Genomic DNA, 18837 nt, shown 5'->3' with positions numbered 1-18837 from the left:
TTATTCTAATTGTATTTTATATTTTTTATATTTTAAAATGAGATGTTTATCTTCTATTTGATTATGTTTATCCGCAGTATGTTACACGAATTCAAATATGAAGCTTTACTAAATTGTACTTACGCACAATCTACTTGTAATCTTGAATTTTAAGTAATATGTATCAATAAACAGTGTTTCATGCATAAAAAATGGTTTTAAGAGTTTTTTGTCAAATGAATTATAATATAATATAGATATGAAAATGAATAATAATCTTTGGAATCACATAATGGCGTAATACATGATTTTTGTAACGTGATATTTGATTTTCTTTTTACGTTTTTTAAATGTTTCTTATTTGTTAGTTCTTTGTATATGACATAATGCAAATTATTTATTATCATTAATTTAATGAATAATGGTATCAACCATTTGTCTTATATATGGTATAGAGATTTTCCGTCATAAGTCACACCTTGAAAAACGTCATGATCTCGCCGTAACTCCTAAGACTTGCTTGACTTCACCACCACGTCACGTCTCACACCATTTAGAACATTGATTTAAATTGAGTAATTGTTTGTATCTCATAAACCAAGAAAAACGACTTTTATGCTCCATCGGTATGAAACAAGCGCCTCATAAACTGTTTTGATTTTATTCGTTTTCTATGATTACATTATGGAATTACTCCCTTTATTTTGGTGAAAATCAAGGATTAAGAACAGCTCTAATGGTTAATACTAAAGAGTTGCATTATGACGTGATCAGTTTTAAGTAGTTGTTGTTGATGTTGGAATGGGCATCAGATTAGCAGGTGTATAATTGTTAACCGTATTCTATGAATATAATATCTAACTGCTTATGTATACTTCATTCGGTAGGTTTAAATGTCTGTTTTCTTTTTATGTTGTTAGATTTTGGTTTAAAACAAAAAGGGTGGCGTCCGATTGGTTTGAGTCTGAGCTCCATATGTTAAAAAGTGTCTACATGTCTCAGGTTCAAATCCAAGAAGGAATAAAAGTCATTTTGTGGCCACGAAGGTTCAAGTGCGATGACTTCTGGCAACCTGCAAAACAGGTGGTCGTCTTGAGATTAGTCGGTTCGCATAGTGGATTGGATATTCAAGTTAATAAAAAAATGGTTTAAATGAATAGTGTTGCAACAAGATAAGAACTATACCTAGTTTCAAAACATATAAAAGAGTTAGTTCATGCGTTATTTATGATTAACACTTATAATTACTCATAAATATTATTCATGCTAAATAATCCTAAATATTATACATTATTAACTATCACACGTCTTTAATATTCATTATATTATGTATTTTCAGTATTAATAATTTTTATGATGAATATTATTCGTCCCTAGATGATATGATAATAAACATAAAGTAATTGTAGAAGGAGAGTGAATACAATTACACGTATTTTTTTCAACTTTTGATTCTTATTAATCTATATCGAAAATTAATATGCAAAAATACAGATTGTTGCTGAATAAGGAAAGATAAACCTAACACAAACAAGATCACACACATAATACATTGCAAAAACAACACATAGAGTACTTGTAAGGAAACGAAGAACAATTAGATTTATTCACACACAATAAACCATGAGAGTAGAAAAGGAGAGTTGATCGGCTTGAGTATGTCACTGGAAAATTCTATTAGTGAAGCGTTGTCGCATGGGAGATGCATTATGCCTTTCTATACCACCCGTCCATTTAATGCATGGGGATATTCGTCACGTTGGGATAAGATGACATACGTTGACCTGACCACTACTGATATGTCATTAACACATACACTAATTGTATGTAGAGACGACTATTTAACAAGGAATGTCCCTATTAGGTACAGGGGATAAAAAAGATATGGTCAATTTGTAGGCAAATCTTCATTTTATCGGCTAGTTGTTTCAAATTATCTTCAAATCAACTACTTGTAGTCTTGGTGTATATTTCAGATAGTTGATCCACAAACCGCATCGGTGATCTTCTATCTTCATTTTGGCTAGTTTTTGATTTTGTAAATGGCTTTTAGTTTGTACCAATAAACCAATAACTACAAAGTAATTGGATTTCAAATTGTAATTGGATCGGATCGAATCGAATTGAAAATTTCAACAGCCGGTTTGGATCGGTCGGTTCTCGGATGACAATCTAGAACAGACAAAAAACGAACCGATCAACATTCAATTAATCATCCGATAACCATCCAGTTGTCCATCAAACCATTACCCAACTATCATTCAATTAATTTATTTTCAAATTGCTTAAATCGGAATATGTTTTACGTGAGACTTTGAATTTTTAATTTATCTTGTGTTGATTTTAACACATATTAAAATAGATTAATTAATTTGTATGATTGTTAGAGAATTGGATTGAATTAACACACTGGATGAATTCAATTTTATCGGGTCATCCATTAGATATCCAATAAAATTATCCAATGGATGGAACCTAACCGATCAAATCATCAATTAGATTGGATTTGGTCTGTTATTCAATGTTAATCGGATCAACTCGGTTGACAAAGTCCAACATCCAATTGATGATTGGATCGGTTCAGTTTCCCTTACATCAAATGAATATCAACCAATGAACAAGTCTAATATTTATTAACAAACAATATGAAGTGAAAATTTTGAATAACTTTTACCAAATACTTTATAATCTATATTATATTATAAAACATTTGACAAAAACTCTTAAAAACCATTTTTATGCATGAAACACTGTTTATTGATATATACTACTTAAAATTCAAGATTACAAGTAAATTATGCGTAAGTACAACTTATTAAAGTTTAATGTTTGAATTTGTGTAACTAACTTCAGATAAATATAACCAAATAGAGGATAAACATTTCATTTTAAATATAAAAAAACTAAAATATAATCAAGATAATCATTGAATTATAACAAAATATTTAATTACTATTATTATAAAAACTTATATCATTAAACTAAAAATAAAAAAATGGATTAAAGAAATACACAAAAAAAAAAGAAATTTTAAATAATTAGTTTGATACTAATATCAATATTTTTATTTTTTATGATTTCTTTATATTTATATTTTATTTAAAAATAAAAAAATTAATTTTTTTTTTCTAAAACCACATAAAATCGTATTATAGCATCGACTAAAACAACAAAAAATGAAATACTAAAATCTAGATATATCTCACTGTACATCGATTGAAATTGATATATTAGTCATCTATTAACTATAGATTTCATCCATACCCTTTCGAAATTACAATAACGTCCATGTGCTTATTCCATTAACAAGTCCATGTGCTTATTCCATTAACAAGCCCATGCGATAAAGGTCAATTTAGTCAAATAAAAAAATTGTTGGTTACAGGTGTTTGAAGGGCTTAAATCAGTTAAAAGAACTCGTAAATCCCCCCTCCCCCCCTCCCCTTCGCTTCCCTTCAGTCTTTCTCCTTGGCGGAGCAAAGATGAAAACATTCTCTCTGTCATATTGCATATGTGTTGTGCGTGTTTCTCATTCTCTCTGGTACCGACAGTGTCATCTTCATCTTCTAGGGTTTTTGTTATTCAATTTCATCTGCTATATGGCGTTCTTTATCTTCATTGATTGTATTTTAGGGTTTCATTGATTAATCGGTCGGCTTGTTAAGTTCTTACGATCATTCGTTATTGACTTGTAATTGCTAGTTCTACTAGAAAAACTGAGATGGTTTGAAATTCCCCTGTGTTTCGTAAAAGATTTGTGGAATGGATAACTCAAATTGTTCTATAAATAGGCATAACGAGCATTTTGTAATTGGGGCCAAATATTTGATTTTCGTAAAATATGGAAGGTGATACAAATATTGCAACTAATTTCAGGATCAATATTTAAATAAAAATTAGCATTATTGAAATCAACTTTGAATTGATCCTCTGTTAAATGCCAAATGGTTGATCATGTGATATTTAGAGAGGCATACACCATGATATATGAGGTCATGAACCTCTAGATACCAAATAGGTTAACTAGAGAGACGAGTTTGAATTTCCTTAAAGAAGGGAGTTTGGAAACCTTGGATAAATCGAAGGCGAGAATATTGTGTTACTCATTGCTCAAGTACACTGCTGCGGTATTCTCCTAAGGCCCAAATAGGGAAGATGTTTCTGTATGCTGCATATGTAATCATGCAGGTCCTGTTAAACGAACCTATGATCTCCTGCAACAATATGAATGCATTCATTTTAGTTTCTCAAGATTGTTTAAGAACAAAATTAAAGCCAAAGTTCATTGCATCATCACCACCAAGCTAAAACATGAGGAATCACTTATTTGATCTATTGAAGCATCTTAAATGGAATTCATAAACATTCATAGGATCATATGACTAATTGATGGAGCGTGGGAAAGATTTGGTGTTGCTGAACAAGTCTTGATGATCTTGGGGAAAGAAATGGAAGTGTGAAACTAATATCATAAGGTAAGCAATCCTATATCTTATAAGCACGGAGATAAGATGTTAAATTTTGTCAACAGAATTCCCACTTATGTAATGGCTAGATCTTTGAGTTCACTGGAAAGTCTGGGATTGAAACTTCAATTTGACTAGTACACCAACATTCCACTTTAAATGTGCAAGTACATGTAGACATATCTTTTTTTATGTGTGTCAATTTTATCAATATACAAATCAATGTTGAATATAATTTATTGTAGTTTCTAAAATAGCTTCAAGGCTACCGGTTACATGGCTTACCTGTTGTGGGAAATCTCCATTCTCCATTTGAGAGTTAATCAATACTTGTGCTGCTAGGTGCAACGGTGTTGCGTCTCTATTGGCCTGAAAGATAAGCTTGTTAACTAATGAATAATGGTTGGGAAGTAAGATTAATGAAGACCTACAAACATATGCAAGCCTTATAAGATAGGAAAAGTTTTCCCAACACCCGAACATCAATACCTCACCTCTGCTAATAGCACACCAGAGTTTGAGGGGTTGTTTTGTTCATGTTAGGTTTTGACAATGGAAATGTTGAGGACTTAGGAATGGAAATCGGAACGAGTTTCATTTCCCCTTAGTTTTTTTAGGAATGTTGCGTTCCCCAGTATATATCAAAACACACACAATTGATGTTTTCGTTTCCATTCCCTACCACTTTTACCTCTAACTAAGCACCGCTCGAATACTTATCTGCTTTAATGAAGGTATATGAGTACCTGCTCAGCATGAATGAGAGCAAGCAGAGCCCAAGAAGTATTCACAATATGAGAGCGACCTCCTTCAAGATTGGTATACACCTGTATGGAAACGAGTAATAGATTGCCATAAGGGTTTAGGCTAGATAAATGAGGCACATGTCATCGTACTTGTAGTTCAGTTGAACCTCACCTTGTCCTGACATGAGAGGTAACTCTCTCCCCAGCCACCAGAAGCAAGTTGTTTACGCAATAAAAAGTTACAAGCCTTACGAACGCTAACGCAATTAGAGAAGTTTCTTCCAGCAGCTACTAGTCCTTCAATTCCAAACCATGTGGCATAGGTGAAACAAACTCCCCATGAACCATACCTAATGAAATTAGATTATACACATGTAACCGGATAAAGAATCACAATTCATTGGCACAAGAAAGAATGACGAGCATATTTGGAAAACACATAAGTAGGATCAATTTGCATATGAACAACAAGAAGATGAATGACAAACCATGAACCGTCTGATGCTTGCTCTTTTTCAATGAATGCAACAGCTTTGTCAATACTTCGTTGTACTTCTTCTCTCCTATAATCAGGGTATGATTTCTTGAATGTTGTCAGAGCTTGGATTGCATCTGAGGTACATTCTAAACATCTGAAGACAGTAATGGGTTTGTAAATAGCAAAAATGATTAGAATTTCAAAAAGAAAAATAGAATACAGGTGTTGATTCTTACGGGTAGTCTATAACGACGTTACCAAATGTTTCAACAGGATTAATCCACTGAAAGTAGGTTTGCATGAGAAATAAGAAATGAGAGTGAATGAAATAGAGAGAAGCTGTAATGATACTGAAAATCTACTGTAAAACAAAATAAAGCATGAGTTAACTCCATGCTAACTGGATTTCTGTCATTTTTGATGTAGTACCTCCAACCATTTGTAGGATCTTGTAAGTTCATATGTAGCAAAACTACCATTGGCATTCTGCACACATATAAAGGGTAGCTTCTTGTTAGTTTTGTTTAATTATAATTTTGGTACTAAACTCGTTTCATGAAGTATATATATATATATATATGACCGAAGAGTAAAATTGGCAAAGTTTGGGGCAAGATGTCAGAGCATATGAGATAGCACACACAAAGACAACTCTCTGAAGCAGTTTATTGGTAAGCATTAGTCTTCGTGATTATCTAATCGATTAAAATTTATAATTTGTTTAGGAGACTTGATTTTTGTCTCTAATTGCATTATTATTGATGGGTCTTATACTTCTTTAGTTATTGTACTAATATGTATATTGTATTATTTATTATAAAGGCAGTTCTTTATTACTTACTAGGCAACCTTAAGACAACAGTGGGTTATTTTTTGGGAATCAATGGAAAACAATTGCTAGTTGCAACATTCTAATTACCTGTAAAGATAGTATAACGTTAACGGCATCATACAACCGCATTATATCTAATGGTTCACCAACAGCTTCAGATGGCAATTTTCTTAGCATGAGTGCAGCCTGATGAAGGAAATTATTAACACTGACATAATAAACCAAACCAAACAAACCCAGTATGTCATAACCAAGGTGGGAAGACCTAAACACCCTGGTCTAACCTAGGACTCGAGATATCTAACTCAGACAGTGCTAACCATCGACATAAGTAGACCACTTATATATGTTAAATACTCACCTTTAACCCTTCAGCAGTGCAATCTGACACGATCCATCCATTATCTGCAGTTGAGAACGGCCAACCACCTTTTGAAATGTGACGATACCAATACTTAGGATCACCAGGGCAATTCTTTAAGATCTTTAGAGCAATAAGAAACAATTACCATGACTTAAACTTTGAAGTTACAGTGGCTAATTTCAAAGTCTTGTTAACTGTGTGTTTCACCTGTGACCTTTTTAGGAAAACATGTGCCTTTCTTAGCGTTGGACTAAATTCTTCAACGAGATTTGTAGAAACAATTGCTTGAATGGCGAAAGCAGTGTCCCATAATTGACTACCATTATAACCCTGAATGATGTGATTTAACTGATTATGTATATAAGAAATTCCATACAATGTATAACAAACAACATCTTATGTTTTATGTACACCTTCATCTTCATGCCATCTTCAGCAAGCCATAGATGATCATGTATTCTCGGGAGATGAAACTTGAAAGCCTCTGAATTTGGATCTTCTACCCAACAACAGAGCATATTTATCACCTGAGAGATAGAAGTTAGGCTAGATGGGAATGTAGAAATCTGACCCGGAGATAGGGTCAGGGAGGCGTAGGATGCATGCTGACCTTACCTTTATCTCAAATGACACAGACTGTTTCGTAGAAACCCCCGACTTGTGAAAGTTTAACATCCTCAATTTACTTAATTTGAAAAGGTGATTCACAATGTTGATAGGGACATGGAACTATGGAAGTTTGCTTACTTTGTTTATTGAACTTAGGCATACATATCGAGTATTCAAGTCTTCATAATGAATATGCTCCATGACATGGCGAAGCGCCTTCTCTCGCAACTTCTTCCCGGGCCATCTCATAAGAACTGGTTCCACCATCTTGTCAATAGTTGCCCACAGAATGTCTTGAATAAGAGGGTGTGGATAAAAAAGCTCTTCCTGCAAAAAAGTAAACACTATCATATTGGTAATGTTAACGTCTTAATGTTTGAAGTGAAATGAAGGCCATAGTGAACTGGTTCCAGTTGATTTTTTTTTTTTTTGGTTTTTTCTTGAATGTAAATGATATTTTTTCAAAGTATACAAATATAATGTCTTTATTATCCATGAAAACACACACGATAGTAACCGTATCAATGGTAATTGTGCGAACACAAATATATACATACTGACATTCACGTGTATACATATGTGTGTATATGCATACAGGGTCGGGTTCCAGAGAGAATAGAAATTAATCAAATTATGGTGAGAAAAGTAAGAAGAGATCTTCATCATTGGATCAATCCTAATTGAAGAGAAATACTAGATCAATTCCCTTATAAAACGTAATTCATGAATTGGTTTGAAACTAAAAGTGATCAAGGATCCAAATCTCTTCTTACACTTCTCACCTTAACTTTTTTTCTCACACGATCCATCGTCTATGCATACATGGGAACACATATTGAACGTTAAAAATGATAGAAAATAGATTAAAAGACACTCAGAAATTGAGTGTAAACTAACCTTTGCACATAGATTTCGTGCTTTATTCCAATCTATTTCATGATAAGGGATGGTATACAACTCGTTTCTCAAAGCCAAAACCGTAGGCGTGATAGGACCAATGAACCTCTTACCATATAAGTACGACATACCCAAAAATGGCATTCGAGCATGACACCATGTCCGACCTGCAACTTTTCCATTGTTATGGACATTCACACATATAGAGAGATCCCGAGGAACCAAAACAGGCTCACCTGGATGCACCGGAAGAACATATGGAACCAACCAGAGTTCAGGCGGCAACGGGTTGTTTCCTGACCACTCGTATACCCCGAGTACCTATAATCATCAAGGATACAAAATTATTAAACAAAATAAAACTAAACACACTTGGTATGCCCCATTTCGAAGTAGGGTATGAGGTGGGATGCACCTAGGGGTGGATCTACATGCATTCATATGGTATTACGTGCAGCCATATATTTGGTTATTTGTGACCATAAATGTTGAAAGGATAAGGGTATGTGTGTAAAATTTAAAATTTAAAAAGATATTTATCTGGTGCAGCCACTTCAAAAATTTTCTGGATTTGCCTCTGCAGACTTTTACCCATTACCACAAATTTGGGTTTATAGGATGTCAAAAATGTCTAAGTGTCTATATAAACTTTAATTTATAGGACCAAACAAGAAAAGTGTCATTTAAATGTGTTGTAATAAGTTTATTGCATGTTTTTTTGGGTGTCATAACAAGTTTTTTTGTAAGGATAGTTTTATATAAAACAACAAATGTCATATAAAAAAGTGTAAATATAATAGTTCTTAAAAGTGTCCTATAAAACTTGTTACGGTGTTTAAAAGTGTTATATATAAACTGATTACAACACATTTACATAAGACGTTTTATTGTTTGGCCATATAAAACTGAAGTCTTATAAAGTGGTCTATTTGGACATTTCGAAGTGTCTTGTAAACCGAATTTTGTCTAGCGGTACCCCACCCAGTCCCCAATGAGTGGAATGGTTGTTCTATGAAAACTGCCGACTTTAAGTAAGGTGAAAACGAGTAGGCAAGAGTTACGACAAGTTCCCTACTGAAAGCCAAATCTTTCCCCAAGACGTGATCATAGTAGCCCCGCCTTGGTCCAAAATCCACGTTCGTGCCTTTTGCATTGCTGCTTCGCCATCTTCAGCTCCTCCTCCAAGCAATCTCAATGTCACATAGTTTAGGACGCTACCGAACATGGTGCTATGACCTTCGATATGCAGACCCCATCCACCATCTTTATTCTGCAGTGATGGCATGTTTTAAATCTCGAAGACATGGGCATACCTCATAAAAAGAAGATTAATCTACACATGCCTGGTGATTGTAGATATGACGAAGGATCTCGATTTTATGGTTGTTCGATAAGACTGCATCTAATGCCCCGGTAACGGATAAGGTAATAACCTATATGCAACACGTTAGTCGTTAAATATACGGGAAGTGGGTCCCGTACGAGATCAAACTGTGAATCCAACTACATCAAACAGCCTGAACCCAATTACACCAAGCAACACAATAGGGTGGAAAACAACTCGAGTTATAATGTAAATTTCTTTTTGAAGATTTTCGACTTTGGTTTTCCTATGTCGGAATTTCATAGAGAAACTCTTGGAGATGCTCTCGTGGAGTAGACATCGTGCATTAAGGGTTCGTTTGGTTTGCAATAATGAAGTGGATTTGGGAGGGTTTGGATTTCAAATTCATTTCAATCTCGTGTTTAGTTTGCAGGATTGTCCGAATTTGAAATCCTTTGTTTGGTGGATTGGAAATCGTTAGGGAAGAGTTTGTATTTCAAATCCTGCTCTGGTCGGATTTCATAAAAAATACATTGCTTCTTTAACGTGCGTACACGTGGAGATCTCTAATACTACTAAAAAAATGAATTTTCCGGCGGATCACTGGCGGACATGGAAAAAGTCAACTTTCGTTGACGTCCGCACAAAACCGCCACAAATTATTTAAAAGAAAAACGTATTTTTTATAAACAAACAAATAATTACAAAAATGAAAATTTAAAACCCAATCCAAATCCTACAAACCAAACATAACATTCCAAATCCTACAAACCAAACACATGAAGAATTCCAAATTTATCTCAATCCAGATCTCTTCATAAAATTTGAATCCCTCAAAAAGAATCATGCAAATCAAACAGATCCTAAAGGATTATAATTTACCAAACCAGGCAATAGAATCATAGGACCTCCGTAATCGCCTGGCCAGTGTCCATCGTCTGCCTGCAGACTCGAATAGAAACATACGGCTTTCCTTAATATGTTCGCTACTTTAGCCTCCGTAATATCTTCTACATCTGTTATCTCGACTTCTGGTACGATAACAGGATGTGGATTCTCCTTTGCAAACTACATGGGTACAAGAGAAAGTCTCGATTAGACTCATTCCATTCAATATAGAACCGACATGCAATTTAAAACAAACCTGAATGCGCATGAGCATATCCGAGCTTTGCTTTTGTTCGAACCGATTCTCTGAAAAGATTTGTCGGGCCTTTTCAACTTCAGCAATTTCGTCGAAGGAACCTAGCTCGGGATCAAACTCCCAAACTTGACGTCCAACGTGATCGTTGATAGAATGGAGCCATGGACTTCCTCCCTCCGCAACCTTTAGTTTCCACATTTTTGACCTTCTTCGAGACACAAACACGAATGCCAAATCAATCAAAAGTTGATTTTTTTTACTTCCGGACTTCAAAACACATTCGTACGAATACGATAGAAATTCAAATTCGAGTGCAAAATCCAAAAGCCAAAAGCATGACGATCAATAAAAAGGTCACACCTTAGACGAAACCATCGAAAAAATGCCTAATTTGTTGAAACATGTGTTTTGTGTTTTCTTTATGTCGTTTACGTCTTTTAACTTGGAAGAGTAAAAATGCGAACAAACTCTTCGAAAGCAAAATTTGAACACGTATTTTTAAAAGAAGATCGAAACGTTGTTCCTAGTTAACACTCTGAAGAAACTAAGGTCTCGTTTATATATGATAATTTCAATAATAATAATATATAATATTTAACAACAATAATAATTTTATTTCAAACGAGGGGTAATTTTGTCATTCCAATTTATTATTACTTGTGGTGTCGCGGTATAAAAGCGTATTTGAAAAATTAGTTGACGATGTACCAACTAATGGACGAAATGAAATATACATTCGGTGGTTTTTGTGAACGTTAAATATCATGTTGAATGATTTTGTATTTCTAAAAAATTTGGAATCGGAGGAAATAATTTGTAACAATTAAAAGAAAGTTATAAACATATGGCCATCAATTACAAATAAATGATCATATGAGAATAAAAGTTAAAGTGAGAAGCGTAAGAAGGGATCTGAACACTTAACTGATCGTTTTTGACCTTGGCATACCTTAAAGAAAACCGTAAAACACCTTCATGTGAGCGCATTTTAGTCATTTTGCATTCTATACATTAATTATTGGCAGAAACATAAAATAGATATGCATAAACATTAAAATAACAAACTAAATAACTCTACTTCATCGTTCTTGAATCCTTTCTTCTTCGTCCCTCACCTTCATCGCAACCCTTTCACTTTTCAAAAAAAAAAAAAAAAACCCACCCAGAACCGTTGTTTGTAGACTGTAGAACGAATAAATGAGAAAATGAATGAAGATAGATAATACCGCTCAAAATATACATATACGTGCACACATTATTTTTATGTAGCTCATTGAATTATACGCTAATCGTGCACAACCAACTGCGTTGTGTAATGCTGATACACGATGCTGCAAAATAAATTATTAAGAAGCGGTATAGTACTCATTTAGCCTCTTCAATTACCTGACATTCACAGGAGAACGGGGATATAAGTGTTGAGCTCGTCATTGTGTCAATTTTGGAGCTAAAAATCATAATAAAGTTTTTATAGATTGATGTTCGTGGGTTTGGTTTCTTGAAGCTGGTTTCTTCACTTGGTGACAAAATCCAACAAAAGAAAACCCATAATTTCATTGAAGTAATCAAGCATCACCGTTGCTGTTTCTCAAAGTTAGCTTCAGTGGAGAAGAAGATCGAAAAAGGTGGTTGTCGACAAGGACACGTTTCAGTAGGGAAAGACATGGTATCGGGTTGGGGGGTTTATCAGGTTTTCTTTTGTTTTTGTTTCTTTAAATTGCATTGAAACTTCCACACAAACTTTAAAACATTTGCACATTACTTTTTTTTTTACAAATTAATGTAAAATGACCAAAATGTCCCTCATTCGACTAGCAGGTGAGGGCATTTAATGGAGGATATTAACAGGTGTCAAGGTTAAAGGATAATTGGTAAAAGAAAATTCAAAGGTTGGGGGGGCTATGGTGTAATGTCTAAACAATAGTGGTTCTTGTTAGAGTTTGACTATAGTAGAGGGACTATATATGTAATTTACTCATAAACTTTTGCCGTCACGTCGCACAAACGGACGGGGCCGCACGTTAAATAAAAGGAAAACCTAAAACTAACGTCGTTAGAGACACCATAAATATCTACACACGGACCTCACGCTCACTATATATTCACCGAGGTTTCGCATCTCCCATCCTACTCCTCTAAAACCCTAATATTTTCTCTTCTAGGGTTTTTGTAGTTGCTCTTACTGCAGCAGCTACTTAAAGTCCGGCCTCCTCCTTTCCCTTCACCAAGAACCCTAATTTGATTTATTTTTCTCTTCGATTCTTCTCATGGGGAAATCAGCCAAGAAGTCTGCCTCCAAGGTACCGTTTTCTCCGATTTTTCAGTTTGGTGTCCTGTGTATGTATTTATTTGTGTGTATAATGATGAATTTGTTTTGATGTCGTTATAGGTTGAGTCCGCTCCTGCTGTTGTCGCCCAGCCGACGAAATCAATGAAAAAAGGTAGCTTCTTCTATCTTCTTTCTTTCAATGTTGTTTGCTTCCTAGTTCTAATTTGTTCATCGTTTATCTATGAATTACGGGTTTTAATAAATGGGTATATATGCTTTCGGGTTGATTTCTTGTTTGATTTCGTTAGTTTTTGGTTTTATGAGTTATGTGATGTAGGCAATAGGGTACAAAGCCATCGATTGTAGTTGGTTCTTGATTATCTCAATTAATCATTCCTTTAGTTTCTTTGATTTTGTTAGATTTTAAGGAGTTTTCTGATTCGTGTGTGTTAATTTCATTTGGTCGTACTATTGTTACTTCCTTTCCAAGGGAGTCTATGTTTGGGTTGTGAATGTCAACATGGTTTATTTCTGAGTGTTTAAATTGTATAAGGGTATTGGTAGTTGTAAAAAGGTGTGTGGTAGAAATGTTTTCAAAGCGTAATGAGTTTTAATTCTACTAGAAGAGCTTTCAAATTTAAACCGATTGTGAGATGTTGCCTGTCGATGGCTGTTCTTTTGTGTTTTAATCAAGTATTTCACTTGATGTAGGCAAGAGAGACGCAGAGGAGATTATTGAGAAGAAGGTAGTGAGTAGTAAGAAGCAGAAGATAGTCAATGGTGGTGTAGCCCAGGCTGTTGAGAAAAAGAAGGTCGAGACAAAGACCCAGAAGAAGAACGCCAAGAAAGAGGAAAGCAGTTCCTCTGAAGAAAGCAGCTCAGAGTCTGAGGAAGAGCAGAAGAAGGTATAATCTTTATTATACTTGCAACTTTGTGTTTGGTTTAGCATCTGTATATATATTTCATTATTATTCAAGTGTATTTGATCTTGTTTGCTTGATATTTTTAATATGTACTGATGCTCATAATGTTAAAATACAAGGTTGTTGCATCAAAGAAAGCAGCCCCTGTGGTTAAAAAGCCTGTCAAGGAGTCTAGCAGCGATGAGTCTGACTCTTCCTCTGATGAAGTAAGTGATGGTCATAGTTATTTTTGTTAAGCCGCTGCTTTCTATTATATGGCTCTCATATTGTGGTGTAGTTGTAATAACTTATCTCTACCTTCCTACAAACCTTTTTAACATCCTGCAGGAGCCTAAACCTTCTAAGAAACAGTCTGTTTCCACCGCCAAAAATGGATCGCTTGGTAAACCTGTTAATAAGGCTAAGTTGCCTGAGAGTTCGGATGAATCTGAATCTTCGGATGATAGTGATTCCTCAGACGATGAAGTGAGTAGAGTTTGTAAATCTTGCAGCACCTGGATACAGTTTGGCTAATTCACATGCGATGCTTGCAGTCTACCCTACATGATAAAAGGTTGTTTGCCACTTCTCTAAGTATTGATGGTAATTGTGTAGGAGGAAACAAAGGTCAAGGGAGCTGCTGATTTGAAACAGAAGCCTGCTGCTGTGGCCAAGAATGGTGCTGTTGCAGCTTCTAAGAAGGATGAATCAAGTGATGAGTCTGAATCAGAAGATGACAGTTCAGAAGATGAAGTAAGAGGCATTTGAATTTGGTTTAACATCTTTGTGTAAATGTCTTGTATATATATAAGCACTTTAGGGACTAATCAATGGACACAAATTCATGTTAAGGCCCCAAAGAAGCAGCCTGCCAAAAATGGAGCTGTCGTGGCCCCTGCTAAGAAAGTAGAGAGTTCTGAAGATTCTAGTTCTGAAGAGAGTGATTCTGATGAAGAAGAGGTATGTTGATTTGTTTTAATCTTCTTTGAATGATTAAACTCAAGCAACAGTTGCTTGTTTTTCTGATGTTATGGGTAATTTTGAATGTGATTGTGCAGGTTAAAGCCGCACCTGCAAAAAAACCTGCTGCAATTGCTGCTGCAACCAAGGTGTGTTCAATGCGCTCTTTTTTCTCTTTGTTCTTGTGCTGTCACATTGAGTCACACTAGCTGCATATGTTTTACAAATATATATTAATAGTTTATTGTCATTTAACTCTTCATGGAATTACAGAAGCCTGAATCTGATGATGAAAGCTCAGAAGAGAGTTCTGATGAAGAGGAACCTCAAAAGAAAAAGATTAAGGTAACATTGTAGGAACTGTAAATATTGTATTTCAAATGACTACCAAAAATGATGATACAACTTGAGGTCTACAAACTATGTTTATAAACGGTGGTTTATTTTGTTGAATAAATTGCAGCCATCTGACACCAAAGCTGCTGCAAAACCAACCCCAAAAGCTGAAGAAGAGGATAGCAGTGATTCTGAGGAAAGTTCTGATGAAGAGCCAGCAAAGCCACAAGCTGTGAAAAAGGTAGGTGGATTTTTTAACTCTTGTTGGTCCACTGATGGTTCACTTCAGACAGCCTTGTTTATTCATTCAATCAATTTTGCTTGTAGCCTGCACAAGCTGCAAAGAAAGCTAGCAGTTCTGATGAGGATTCAGAAGAAGATGATGAAGAAGATGATAGTTCTGATGAGGATGAAGCACCTGCCAAAACCAATAAGAAAAGTGTAAGGATTGTTGTTATATTTCCAGTGTGGTGGGTGCATTGCATCCCTTTTTATATATTGAATTAGTACAGATAAAAATGCTACAATTACATGGTTTTATTTCTATTCTCGTTGTTTATAATTCAAATATTTGCAGGATACTGATGTGGAAATGGTTGATGCTCCATCAGCAAAGAAAGCGGTTAGTCTTCAATATGTATATTTGTTTTGTTGTTCTTAACAAATTTGATTGCATTACTAATAAATGGTAAATTTGCAGCCTCAGACCCCAATGACTCCTCAAGCTACCGGAACTAAAACTTTGTTTATGGGCAATTTAAGTTTCTCTATCGAGGAAGCTGATGTGTAAGTGCTTTTTATCCTTTTTAAGCCTTGCAACTTTGTTGTGTCGCATCATTTCTGATGATTATAATAACCCTGCAGAATTAATTTCTTCAAAGATGCTGGTGAAGTTGTTGAAGTCCGCTTTTCCATGAGAGATGACCGCTTTGCAGGTTATGGACATGTTGAATTTGCCACCCCTGATGCAGCACAAGAAGTATGGTTCTTTCTTTGATTTATTCAAATGAAAGTTAGTTTTTATTTACAAAATTGTCTGATAAATATTTGCATTGCATTTTTTCAAAAAGCACAATGTACATGATTTTGTTGATCTTGAAATCTTTGTGACTAATGAATATGATTCTATTTTGCAGGCTCTCAAGCTTAATGGGGAATCGTTACTTGATCGTCCTGTTAAACTTGACTTGGCAAAGGAAAGAGGTGCATACACTCCAGGCAGCGGGTAAGATGCTTTTGGAATATGCAGTTTTAACATCATCTATTTGAAAACTGGCTTCTAAACTGATAATTCTCATTTATTTCTGCAGCAACGAAAGGTCTTTCCAAAAGAGTGGTGGCCAGGCTCTAACTGCATTTGTGAGGGGATTTAGTGCTGATGATAGTTTTGACAATGTATGTTTAGATACCTGAAATCTGGTGTCATTATACATTAAAATATGATTATATTTTTCTGTTTTCAAGATGAATCATTTTTGTGCTTTTCCTACTGGTTTTTTACGAGTCTGAATTCTTTTGCAGCTAAGGAGTACCCTTGGGGAGCACTTTGGACAATGTGGTGAGATTTCACGGATGTCGATTCCAAAAGATTATGAATCTGGGGGTCCTAAAGGGTATGCGTTTTGTATTCAGGAGTTAATTTTGTAGTTTAAGCTTGTTTTCACCACAAAATTTTGGTATTAACCTGTTAAATGGTATTTTTTTCAGGGTTGCTTTCATAGATTTTGCCGACCGTAATGCCCTTAACAAAGCTTTGGAACTTAGCGGAACTGATGTTGGAGGAGGCACCATAATCGTAGAGGAAGCCAAGCCCAGAGGTGACAGAGATGGTGGATTTAGCGGTGGACGTGGTGGAGGCCGTGGCTTTGATGGCGGTAGGAGCGGCGGAAGAGGAGGTAGATTTGGCGGCAGAGATGGTGGATTTAGCGGTGGACGTGGTGGCAGGTTTAGTGGAGGCCGTGGCGGCAGAGATGGTGGCCGTGGAGGACGTGGCGGCAGAGGTCGTGGACCTAACAGGCCAAGCATGGCAACACCTGGTACAGGTGTGTGTTTTTTGGCATTTTTATAAAATCTTTTTCAATTGTTTTTTTTTTCAAATAGAAGATAAGATTCTCATAAATTGTGCTCTAATGTTGCAGGAAGGAAGACAACATTTGGTGATGATTAAGCATGGGAGCTGTTGTAACCTGGTTGCTTGTTTTTAGGGTTTGTGATGACAACATTTTTATGGGTTCTTTTTATTTCATGGATGATATGATAGACATGATGAGATTTTGGGTTATTATGTAGTAGTTTTGACTTTCCCCTAAAGCTAGTTTGATAATATGTAATATTTTTGATAAGTTTATTTCAATTAAAGCTGTTCTCTTCTCCATTTTTGCTTCTGGTTTCTTATCTCTACTCATGCCAAAAATTGCTTATAGATCTATTGTACTGTTTTTGTCTATTTTTTTAAATGTGGTATGGAAGCTGCTTGTCTTTTTTGGCATGATGTGATTTGTGGGGGATAGAAAATGCATTTTCATCCTCATGTTTTGTGTCTGTGTGAGAAAAAAATGCAATTTTCATTGTCTCATGTTCGATATGGTATCAAATTTTGAGTCGAACTTGTGTGGATAAATAATGAACATCGCTTATTCTAGTGTTTATCAGTAAAATATAAAACAGTTTAACAAGGTTTTTTGTGAATTTTCTAGTGTAATATCAACCTTTTAGATAAAGGGTTTATTTGTTTTAGAAGCACTACTTGCATGTTGTTAAAAGTGTTTTTGTAAAAAACAAATTTATTTTTTTGTAAAAAAACCTTTTTTTGGGCTAAATGTTCATTAAAAAACAAAGAAAAAACAATTAAATTCAAAATCTTTATACTTTCTCTATTTTAAAGAATTATTTCGGTTCGAATTTTCTATTTTTTTTTGTTTTGAAGATTTTAATTATATTAAAGATGCTCTAACTGTATACATATTCAATTTTTATAATTATATTATGACAGATAATGAGACTATATAACGAAAAGATTTCTGAAAAATATATTATTATAATAAAAAACTAAAATGGAAAAAATGTTATTTTATTCATTGGGCTTTTTAAAAAATAATATAGAGATTCTTATTTGATTTTCAATGATGCGAAATTGATAAAATAATTGCAATGTTAAATTGCATAAATTACCATAAATAATTAGGAAGTTTCGCTTAATTTTTTATTTGGTTGTTCAACTTTAATATATAGAGGTGAGTATTTATACAATCTCTTACATTTGTACAATCAATACAATTCAATCTTAACTGTTCATTTAATTTGATGAATATGTAATTTAATAAAAGTTTTGATTGTTTTTTTAATATAAAATATTGATTATAATTAATGAACATTATTCATCTTCTATAAATATTTAAATCATAATAAATGGACTCTCATCATTTCCATAAATATTTCAATTTACTGGGTTGAATTGGTTGTATAAATATGATGGGTTGAATTTGAAACAAACTCTTAATATATATATATATATATATATATATATATATA

General features: G+C 34.4%; 2 protein-coding genes across 3 annotated transcripts; one reads left to right on the top strand and one right to left on the bottom strand.

Annotated features, from left to right (window-relative positions):
• Window positions 1–3518: 3518 nt before the first annotated feature.
• Window positions 3519–11037, bottom strand: LOC112527330 (cycloartenol Synthase-like). Its single transcript, XM_025137917.1, has 18 exons — window positions 10840–11037; window positions 10578–10763; window positions 9715–9804; window positions 9447–9641; window positions 8608–8692; window positions 8372–8538; window positions 7613–7801; window positions 7279–7392; window positions 7073–7195; window positions 6863–6985; window positions 6589–6687; window positions 6099–6155; window positions 5906–5952; window positions 5680–5823; window positions 5364–5541; window positions 5192–5272; window positions 4731–4814; window positions 3519–4193 (listed from the first exon to the last, which is right to left on the bottom strand). Exons 1-18 carry the CDS (start codon window positions 11035–11037, stop codon window positions 4083–4085), a joined length of 2271 nt encoding a protein of 756 aa, XP_024993685.1. The 3' UTR covers window positions 3519–4082.
• Window positions 11038–12950: 1913 nt separating this feature from the next.
• LOC112528672 (nucleolin 1) lies at window positions 12951–17681 on the top strand. 2 transcript variants are annotated; one of them, XM_025139693.1, is made up of 19 exons: window positions 12951–13139; window positions 13229–13280; window positions 13820–14013; window positions 14151–14237; window positions 14359–14496; window positions 14626–14763; window positions 14863–14970; window positions 15069–15119; window positions 15244–15315; window positions 15434–15547; window positions 15634–15747; window positions 15884–15928; window positions 16007–16092; window positions 16171–16285; window positions 16443–16531; window positions 16617–16701; window positions 16828–16919; window positions 17014–17348; window positions 17445–17681. In XM_025139693.1, the coding sequence occupies exons 1-19, from the start codon at window positions 13107–13109 to the stop codon at window positions 17471–17473; spliced, it is 1977 nt and encodes a 658-aa protein (XP_024995461.1). In that variant the 5' UTR covers window positions 12951–13106; the 3' UTR covers window positions 17474–17681. The 2 variants fall into 2 exon arrangements, with proteins under 2 accessions (XP_024995461.1, XP_024995462.1); XM_025139694.1 differs by lacking the exon at window positions 14359–14496.
• Window positions 17682–18837: the final 1156 nt, after the last annotated feature.

Source organism: Cynara cardunculus, assembly GCF_001531365.2.
Source record: "Cynara cardunculus var. scolymus isolate 2C chromosome LG 15, CcrdV1, whole genome shotgun sequence".
Classification (NCBI taxonomy): domain Eukaryota; kingdom Viridiplantae; phylum Streptophyta; class Magnoliopsida; order Asterales; family Asteraceae; genus Cynara; species Cynara cardunculus.
This window is presented reverse-complemented; position numbering and strand designations above follow the sequence as displayed.

What these genes read in the sequence shown, in the direction of transcription:
- LOC112527330 (XM_025137917.1), bottom strand. Translation starts at nt 11,037, where the DNA reads ATGTGGAAACTAAAGGTTGCGGAGGGAGGAAGTCCATGGCTCCATTCT. An exon ending in GGGGAAAGATTTGGCTTTCA is followed by an intron (nt 8,693 to 9,446) that starts GTAGGGAACTTG and finishes TGATGATTATAG; the next exon opens with GTACTCGGGGTATACGAGTG. An exon ending in AAGATGGCATGAAGATGAAG is followed by an intron (nt 7,196 to 7,278) that starts GTGTACATAAAA and finishes CACATCATTCAG; the next exon opens with GGTTATAATGGTAGTCAATT.
- LOC112528672 (XM_025139693.1), top strand. Translation starts at nt 13,107, where the DNA reads ATGGGGAAATCAGCCAAGAAGTCTGCCTCCAAG. An exon ending in CAATTGCTGCTGCAACCAAG is followed by an intron (nt 15,120 to 15,243) that starts GTGTGTTCAATG and finishes ATGGAATTACAG; the next exon opens with AAGCCTGAATCTGATGATGA. An exon ending in CCCCTGATGCAGCACAAGAA is followed by an intron (nt 16,286 to 16,442) that starts GTATGGTTCTTT and finishes TCTATTTTGCAG; the next exon opens with GCTCTCAAGCTTAATGGGGA.